General features: G+C 44.6%; 1 protein-coding gene across 5 annotated transcripts in view; it reads right to left on the bottom strand.

Moving 5' to 3' along the window:
- Positions 1 to 490: 490 nt before the first annotated feature.
- Positions 491 to 9,715, bottom strand: part of celf1 (cugbp, Elav-like family member 1) — a 109,905-nt gene continuing 100,680 nt past the window's right edge. For all 5 annotated transcript variants that reach the window (XM_043706334.1, XM_043706337.1, XM_043706335.1 and 2 more), the window contains 2 exons: positions 9,383 to 9,526; positions 491 to 695 (listed from right to left, as the gene is read on the bottom strand). In XM_043706334.1, the coding sequence (XP_043562269.1) occupies positions 568 to 695; positions 9,383 to 9,526 (272 nt within the window). In that variant the 3' untranslated portion in view covers positions 491 to 567. The remainder of the gene's footprint in view (positions 696 to 9,382; positions 9,527 to 9,715) is intronic.

Raw genomic sequence — 9,715 nt, 5'->3', positions numbered from 1 at the left:
TGGGATTCCCATTAAGAGCTGCTCAGTCTCCATTCCGCTATCATGACGACAAATAATGCAATGGCATGGGTCTCACTGGATAACACAAACATGACAAGAGACAGTTCAGATAGAACATCCTTCAATCCTCAAAAGGTCGGGAAGGAGGGTGGGGGTAGGTGCACAGGGATTACTTTGACAGAGACCACTGAACAGTCATCATTCTCTCCAGTAACATAACCAGCTGTCAGCACACAGCAAACTCCAACTTGTAAATGATATGGCAGCTAAATATTTCAGTGAAGAAAAATGCCTTCGGATTACCCTTGTACTGAGCATCAGTACGCATAAGTGCAGAGAGAAAACTTAAAAATTCACAACAGAAATTGATCCTGTTAATCTTGTCAACGAAACATAGGAGAAACACACGCACGCACTCACACTGAAAGACTGAGCGTGCAGAGAATGGCCCCAGTCACGCTGGGGTTACTCGAAGTGTTTGATGACTACCCCTCTCACGATTGGTTCCACACCGGTGCCAACTTACCAGTTAAACAGGTTTAAACTCAAGTTTATTTTGACAACAGCTCAGTATGGTTTGCTGTCATTCTTCGAGCGCTTTAGTTGAACTTTGAGGCGCTTCATGCCAATCTGAAAGCCATTCATTGCCTGTATGGCAGCCTGTGAGGAAACTGGGTTGTCATAGCTTACAAATCCTGCAAGCATAAAAACAAAGCAGAACAGCAGAGTCAGCCACATGAGATTCAAAGCAGCAGCTGGGCAACATTCAATGAGCTCAACTGAGGCAGGATCACAGCTCTATCAAACAGGCGCACATTTCGGCAATGAGCAAAGACCTGAACACTTTGTCCGCTCAGAAAACAACTGAGACCTTGATCTGACTGGAACATTTCTGTGCTGGGCGAGTTGCAGTTCGCCAGCGTAGCTCAATGCAAGCTGGAGGAACAGCGTCTCATTTTGTACTTAAGATACTTTACAGCCTTCAGTTGCCAAGTCTGATTTTAACAATTTCAGAGCATGAACACTGTCCTCCATTAATAGCCCTACGCCCAAGCTCTCATTGCGTTTGCTCTCAGCTATCTTCTGCTATGAACATTAATTCCATTAACACTAATTCTTAATCAGTACCCTCCTCTCCACCAACAATAACACTCATTAAGCAGCCTTTGTCAACAGCATAAAGTCCACCATTTTCCAGACAACTTCAGTTCCAACAAACAGTCAATGGACTTAAAACATTATAGAGATGGAAATGTGTTGCTGGAAAAGCGCAGCAGGTCAGGCAGCATCTAGGGAACAGGAGAATCGACGTTTCGGGCATTAGCCCTTCTTCAGGAAACTGCCTGACCTGCTGCGCTTTTCCAGCAACACATTTCCATCTCTGATCTCCAGCATCTGCAGACCTCACTTTCTCCTTAAAACATTATAGAGTCATAGAGATGTACTGCACGGAAACAGACCCTTCGGTCCAACCTGTCCATGCCGACCAGATATCCCAACCCAAACTGGTCCCACCTTCCAGCACCCGGCCCATATCCCTCCAAATCCTTCCTATTCATATACCCATCCAAATGCCTTTTAAATGTTGCAATTGTACCAGCCTCCACCACTTCCTCTGGCAGCTCATTCCACACACATACCACCCTCTGCGTGAAAAAGTTGCCCCTTTTGTCTCTTTTATATCTTTCCCCTCTCACCCTAAACCTATGCCCTCATGGCTCTGGACTCCCCCACCCCAGGGAAAAGACTTTGTCTACTTATCCTATCGCTGCCTCTCATGATTGATAAACCTCTATAAGGTCACCCCTCAGCCTCCGACGCTCCAGGGAAAACAGCCCCAGGACATTCAGCCTCTCCCTTTGGCTCAGATCCTCCAACCCTGGCAACATCCTTATAAATCTTTTCTGAACCCTTTCAAGTTTCACAACATCTTTCCGATAGGAAGGAGACAAGAATTGCACGCAATATTCCAACAGTGGCCTAACCAATGCCCTGTACAGCTGCAACATGACCTCCCAACTCCTGTGCTCAATACTCTGACCGATAAAGGAAAGCATACCAAACGCCTTCTTCACTATCCTATCTACCTGCGACTCCACTTTCAAGGAGTTATGAACCTGCACCCCAAGGTCTCTTTGTTCAGCAACACTCCCGAGGACCTTACCATTAAGTCTTTTTTGTTTCTCTCCTTACATTACACTTCACTGACACTAAAAGTCAAACCCTATATTCCTGGAATCATCACAAAAATTAAAGGTTTTAAAAAGAATGCAGCATTTCCTATTTTACCTAATGTTTAGACTCAGGTTGATAGAAAACATGGACCAGTTACTGAACTTAATATTTGTTAGAAGTAACTAACTACAGACAAACAATTATGAACAGTGAGCATACAACTCCATTATTTCCTTCTAGTGGTTCGATGGCTTCAGTCCAAACATTTCCAGCCAGGAGCTGTCCTGGGAGCCCCACTCGCAGCTGTTAGCGGACAGGAGGCCTTTGGCATTGATTATTGGTTACTAGCCCACAGGCCAATTCGCTATTCGTTGCTGGCCAATACTCCACTCATACACAGCCCCCTCGTTACAATCCACTTCTAACTAGGCTTCCCTCACTATCTGACCAATCGCTGTGTAAACAGGGCCTAACAGGAGTGTCAGGAAACTTACTTTTAAAAACCGAGTAATCCTTCAACAATCCTTTGCTTGAACAGCATCCTCTTTCGCATTTCAGTCCATAGTCTAAAGATGGTTTCTTTCTGATTATAGATGCTGCTCGCGCTGAGTTTCTCCAATCTTTCTGCTTTTAATTCAGGATTCCAGCATCTACAACACTTGGCTTTTCTTTGATCATTTTATAGGTAAGCCGACATTGAAGAAACTCTGCTCTCCTCCCCAAAGGGATTGCCACTTCAGCTTTCTGAGATTGCGCATCTTTTCCCTCTTAGCGTTTGATAAGGTGTTTAAGTAACTTTGCCTTCACAGCCTTTCTCGGCAGCTGTCTCTGGAATTATAGAATGGCTTCAATGCAGATGGAGGCCATTCAGCCCATCCAGTCAGCACTGACCTTCCGAAGAGCATCTCATGCAGATCCCTACCGTCTTCCTGTAACTCTGCTTTTACCAGTTAATTCACCCAGCCTGCACATTCCTGGATACTACAGCACAATTTATCATGGTCAGCCCAACTAACCCCTCAAGTCTTTGGACAGTGGGAGAAAACCAGAGCACCCAGTGGAAACCTATGCAGACAACAGAGAATGTGCAAATTCCACACAGAGTCACCCAAGGTTAGAATTGAAGCCGCGTCCCTGGGGCTGGGAAGCAGCAGTGCTAACAATCATGCCACCGCACTGCCACATGCCTGCCTCGAGCTCCAATGTAACCCACACTGATTCCAACTGATGTGCCATCCTTCATGCTTCAAATTCATTCCAAAATGTCCTGGTGCCCACTTCTATTTTACTCTTTGTCCCAACCAATTGCCTTACAGTAATTAGCTCGACCAAAATAAAATGCAGCATGAATAAGGGCGCTCAGTTAGATCGTCATAGAAATCCAACAGGTTACGGATAAACACAGCCGTAAAGAAGGTGCTTAGCATGCTTGCCTTCATTGCTCAGACTGTTGAGTTTAAGAGTTGGGACGTCATGTGCAGTTGTACAGAGCGTTGGTGAGGGTACTTTGGATTACAGTGTACAGTTCTGGTCGCCCTACTATAAGAAGGATATTACTAAATAATCTTTGCATGCTCACTCTCTATGGGAGTAGCACTAGTTGACTGGAGGAAGGTGAATGTTCTTCCTCTATTCAAGAAAGGGAATAGGGAAATCCCTGGGAATTACAGACCAGTCAGTCTTACGTTTGTGGTAAGCAAGGTACTGGAAAGGATTCTGAGAGATAGGATTTGTGATGATTTGGACAAACAAAGCTTGACTAAAGCTAGTCAGCATGGCTTTTTGAGGAGCAGGTCATGCCTCACCAGCCTCATTGAGTTCTTTGAGGATGTGACGAGACAAGTTGATGAAAATCGAGCAGTGGATGTGGTGTGTGTGGATTTCAGTCAGGCATTTGATAAGGTTCCCCATGGTAGGCTCATTCAGAAAGTTAGGAGGTATGTGGCTATCTGAATACAGAACTGGCTGGCCAAAAGAAGACAGCGAGTAGTAGCGGATGGAAAGCATTCCGCTTGGAGGTTGGTGGCCAGTGGTGCCCCGCAATGATCTGTACTTGGGCCTCTCCTCTTTGTGGTTTTTAATAAATGACTTGGATGAAGAAGTGGAAGGGTGGGTGAGTAAGTTTGCCAATGACACAAAGGTCAGTGGTGTTGTAGATAGTGTCGAGGACTGTTGCAGGCTACAACAAGATATTGACAGGATGCAGAGATGGGCTGAGAAGTGGCAGATGGAGTTCAACCTGGATAAATGCGAGGTGGTTCATTTTGTAAGGTCAAACTTGAATGCTGAATACAGGGTTAAAGGCAGGATTCTTGGCACTGTGCAGGAACAGCAGAATCTTGGGGTCCACACATAGATCCCTCAAAGTTGCTATCCAAGTTGATAGGGTTATTAAGGAGGTATGTGGTGTTTTGGCTTTCATTAACCGGGGGATTGAGTTTAAGAGCCGCGAGGTTTTGTTGCAGCTCTATATAGCCCTGGTTAGACCACACTTGGACTATTGTGTCCAGTTCTGGTCGCCTCATTATAGGAAGGATGTAGACAGGATGCAGAGGAGATTTACCAGGATGCTGCCTGGATTGGAGGGCTTGTATTATGAAGAAAGGTTGAATGAGCTAGGGCTTTTCACAGTGGAGAGAAAAAGGAAGAGAGGTGACTTGATAGATGTGTACAAGGTAATGACAGGCATAGATAGAGCAGATAGCCAGAGAGTTTTCCCCAGGGCAGCAATGGCTGTCACAAGGGGTCAAAATTTTACGATTGGAAGGTAAGGAGATATATGAGATAGGTTCCTTAAACAGAGAATGGTGAGTGCATGGAATGCACTGCCAGTGGTGGTAGTAGAGTCAGAGACATTAGGGACATTTAAGCGACTGCTGGACAAGCACATGGATGGCAGTAAATTGAGGAGTGTGTAGGTTAATTTGATCTCAGATTGAGATAAATGCTTGGCAAAACATGGTGGGCTGAAGGGCCTGTACTGTGCTGTGCTGTTCTTGTGAGTTTAAAGCTTAAGGTACAGCCCTAATCATTCGTCGCAAGAGGACACTGGCCCCAGCACAGTTCAGGCCAGTGACCAGTATAGCTCCCTTCTACTACAGTACTGTGGTGACAGTGCCCCATAACCAATGACCTAGCCTTCAACACTCCCTGGAGAAAAACAAATTTCCAAACACAAATGAAATTCCTCATCCACTTGAATGGGAAGCCTCTTATTTTGTAACTACATTGTGTGGCACTATACTGTGGCAAATGGGATGGACCAGATCCAGCAGCTCAAAACACTGGCACATGCTGAGGCAGTGGCAGGATTGCAGGCAAGCATAATCTCTAACCTCTGAGCCATGAGGTCATGCTGCAGCTGTACAAAACTCCGCGTACACTTCTGGTCACTGCATTATAGGGAGGATGTGGAAACTTTGGAAAGGGTTCAGAGGAGATTTACTAGGAAGTTGCCTGATATGGAAGGAAGGTCTTATGAGGAAAGGCTGTTTTCGTTAGAGAGAAGGTTGAGAGGTGATTTAATTGAGGCATAAGATAATCAGAGGATTAGAAAGGGTGGACAGTGAGAGCTGTTTTCCTTGGATGGTGATGGCTAGCACGAGGGGACAGACCTTTAAATTGAGGGGTGATAAACATAGGAGAGATGTCAGAGGTAGTTTCTTTACTCAGAGTAGGAAGAGTGTGGAACGCACTGTCTGCTACAGTAGTAGACTCACCAACTGTCAACTGTAAGGGCATTTAAATGGTCATTGGACAAACATATGGATGAAAATGGAATAGTATAAGTTAGATGGGCTTCAGATTGGTTCCACAGTTGGAGCAACTTCGAGGGCCAAAGGGCCTGTACTGTGCTGTAATGTTGTGTTCATGATCGAACTCATCCCACACTCTATTGAGTCTAACTTCACGGGTACAAAGTGCAGAGGTATAAGACAGAAGCAACATCAGCTCCAAAAATGAGGTGCCCGATTGGTGCAATACTGGACTACTTGCAGATGAGTTAGGATAAGCAGTAGGTGATAGATCTGGCTAAGTGATAAGACAACCAGCAAATCGGAGCAGAACTCTGCAGTGCTGTCCAGCTGTCCAGCATGGGTGGCTCAGTGGTTAGCATTACTGCCTCTCAGCGCCAGGGACCTGGGTTCGATTCTAGCCTCGGGTGACTGTCTGTGTGGAGTTTGAACATTCTCCCTGTGTCTGCGTGGGTTTCCTCCCACAATCCAAAGATGTGCAGGTCAGGTGAACTGGCCCCATAGTGTTGCCCATAGTATTCAGGGATGTGCAGGTTAGGTGCATTAGTCAGGGGGCAAATGTGGAATAATTGGCTGGGGGAATGGGTCTGGGTGGACTACTCTTTGAGGGGGGACTGCTTGGGCCAAAGGGCCTGTTTCCACACTGTAGGGATGCTATGATACTGCTGTGAATGATGGTGCACAAATACATTAACAGGGGCAGGCTCAAAAAACATTCCCATCCTTTATCATTATTCTTTCATGGAATGTGTGCGGCACATGTAAGGCCAGCATTTGTGCATCGCTAATTGCCCATGAATCAAGTGGCTCACCAGGCCTCTCCAGAGGGCAGTTGAGAGTCAATCAGTGCTATGGGTCTCAAGACAATTATAGACCGGATAAGGACAGCACATTTCCTTCTCAAAAGGACACGAGTGAATCAGATGGATATTTACAAAAAAATGGAATTGAATTTTCACTGTTGGTTTGGTGAGGTTCTAGTCCATATCCCCATCGGATTATTCTTGGCATGTGAAACACTATGCCAGTGAAGTATTACCACACCACTGCTGAGACTGTTAGTTTTGGTTTTTAATCATTTCTGGGTTGGAGCTGTGAACTGAAGGTGGTCTTTGAGCCGTGAGCCACAACTTGATTTAAAAAGAAAGGAGAACAAATGAATTAATTGCTTATTCGTAAAGCCAAGCCTGGAAGTTAATTGCAGGTTGATTCTTGTTCAGAGAGCACTGCAGATGTTTCGATGCCGGAGACGTATTATGTTCAAACAGGTGCATTATGTTCAAATGTTAACTGGGGCCTCACAGGGAGTTATGGTGCCAATCAGTCTAACAAAGAAACTGCTGGAATAAGCAGCAAAACCAAAGTTTGCTCTGCATTTGAACTGTGTGGCCTTTTTGAGGAGAACTGTAGCTACTACACCAAACAGATTTGATAGCTCTCTGGTTGTCCTCTCATTGTCAATTTTTCAAAAGCTCAGAATGGAATCTCAGTTCTAAAAACTGAATGAATATTCCGTGGAGCTTACTGGTAGTTATTTGCATTGACTGGTGTGTTTGGAAATCAGGCAAGACAGAATATCATGTGCCTGTGATATTACAGATTATGAAAAGTGCTAAAGTGAACTGGCCAGTTATATTTCCCTTATATTTCTTTATCTCTTAATGCGTCTGTCTGTCTTTCTGAGAGTGGGGCTCGAATTGAGCAGGATTGGGGTTAAATCAGAGACATTAATTAGATCACCTTGCTTTGCTAAAGTTACTGTATTATTAATAAATTGTTAATTTTTTTCATTTGAGTGTATAAATTGGGTGTATGCTATCTGTTATTCTGGAACTGGTTATTTTTAAAAGTCTGGTTAGGAACCTTGGGGTTCATTTTGAGCGTTGAGTATTTTAATTTGCAAAACCGGGAATGGGGAGGCTGATTTGATTTGTCTGTCTGCCTGTCTCCGGGTTGCAATGCCACTATTGCTCCTCAATAATAGTGGAGTGCAACAGCTCCACAGCAATGAAAAAGATTCATGTACAGCCATCTGTCAAGGGGCCAATCACCTCAGTCCTCTCCAAAGTTCAGAAGGAACTTGAACAGGAGCACATAAAGAGCTCTTTGAGCCTAAACTGTTATTCAATAAGTTAACAGCTTGTCTTGCACCTCAAAGTGACCTTCCCATACAATCTTGACATCATCTGATCTACTTAGTACGCAACAATCTACTGAATCCATAGCTCTGTGAGGTGGAGAATTCTGAAGTCTCTCAACACTTTAAGTCAAAGAATTTTGCTTCAGCTTAGTCCTAGATGGATTCCTTAAGTTTGATACAGTGCATTTTAGATTCACTGCCAAAGAACCAACGTCTCAGCATCTACCCTAACGAGTACCAGAGAATCTGATACACTTCAATTAGATCACTTCATTCTTCTCAACTCCAGGTCATATAGGTCCAGTCTCCCTCAACTTCTCCTCATTGTAGAAGCATCCCCTTCAGCAAGGAGATCAAAACTCCAATACAGATGGGTGTGAACTGACAGGCAAGGGGCAAATGGAGTTTAATACAGGAAAAACTGTTGGCGGGCGGCACAGGGATTGGAGGGTGTATGATGAAATTTGGGATTATTTGAAAATGACAAGGTACGTTGAGAGGGTGGATAGGAAAAGCATATGTGATCTTCACCTTCATAACAGTGTTGAGTGCAAAAACAGGGCAACTTGCTGAACTAGCAAATCGTGTCCATTTCTAGTCTGTATAAATTAGGAAGGATGCAAAGGTCCCCAGAGGAGATTTACCAGAACTCAGCTACAAGGTCAGGTTATTTCAATTCTTTGAGTAAAGTAGTTTCTCTTCATCTCACTCGTGGCTCTATAGCTGATGATCTTGAAGTTGTGAAACCTACCTACTGACATGGCAACGAATGGAAATAGAATGTTCTTCCTTACCCTCCCAAAATTGTTCATAACTTTGAGCACCTCAATAAGGTAACCTCATAATCGATTCGGCTTCAAGGAGAAAAAGCCGAATCTCTCTTAAGTTTTCCTACTATCTAAACTCCCTCATTTCTGGTATCATTCTCATAAATCTCCTCTCAACTCTCTTCAGGACTTTGACATCCCTCCTTAAATAAGGTACTCAGACGGAAAACAATATCTCAAATATCTTGACCAATGATTTGTAGAGGTGTAGCATCACTTCCCTGCTTTTATATGCTAAGCCTCGACTTATTAACCACAGGATCCTATAAAGCTGCTTCAGAGAAGTGTGCTCTTGAACCCTGAGGTCCCTCTGCTCCTTGGAGGGGGCTGCAGAGGAGTGTTGCCAGCGTTTGGAGGAGTGGTGGTTGAGAATCAAATCCCACCAGTCAGCTCTGAAGGTCAAAGCTCTCACACAGACAGCAAACTCTAGCCACCAGACACTATACTCAACACAGAAACTGTACATTTTTCAGCAACATACCCACCAAAGCATTTACTCAGGTTTGTCTGCTTGTCAATGAAAACCTTGGCAGAAACAACATTCCCGAAAGGCATAAACATCTGGAGCAGATCTTGATCGCCGAACTCCTGGGGCAGATGGTATATAAATAGATTACCTCCCTCTGGTCCTGAAAAAGACAGCAAGCAAGAGCAGAAAGCGACAGGAGTATCGGATAGAGGGAATATGGGGTTTGTTGAGTCAGAGGATGAAGAGACAGAGAGAGAGAGAGAGGACAGAGGGTGGAAAGAGGGAGACAGGGTGCGGGGGCGTGGAGAGAGAGCACGCACATGGGGAGGGTGGAGAGAAAGAGAGAGAG

Source organism: Chiloscyllium plagiosum, chromosome 16 (assembly GCF_004010195.1).
Source record: "Chiloscyllium plagiosum isolate BGI_BamShark_2017 chromosome 16, ASM401019v2, whole genome shotgun sequence".
Lineage (NCBI taxonomy): Eukaryota > Metazoa > Chordata > Chondrichthyes > Orectolobiformes > Hemiscylliidae > Chiloscyllium > Chiloscyllium plagiosum.
This window is presented reverse-complemented; position numbering and strand designations above follow the sequence as displayed.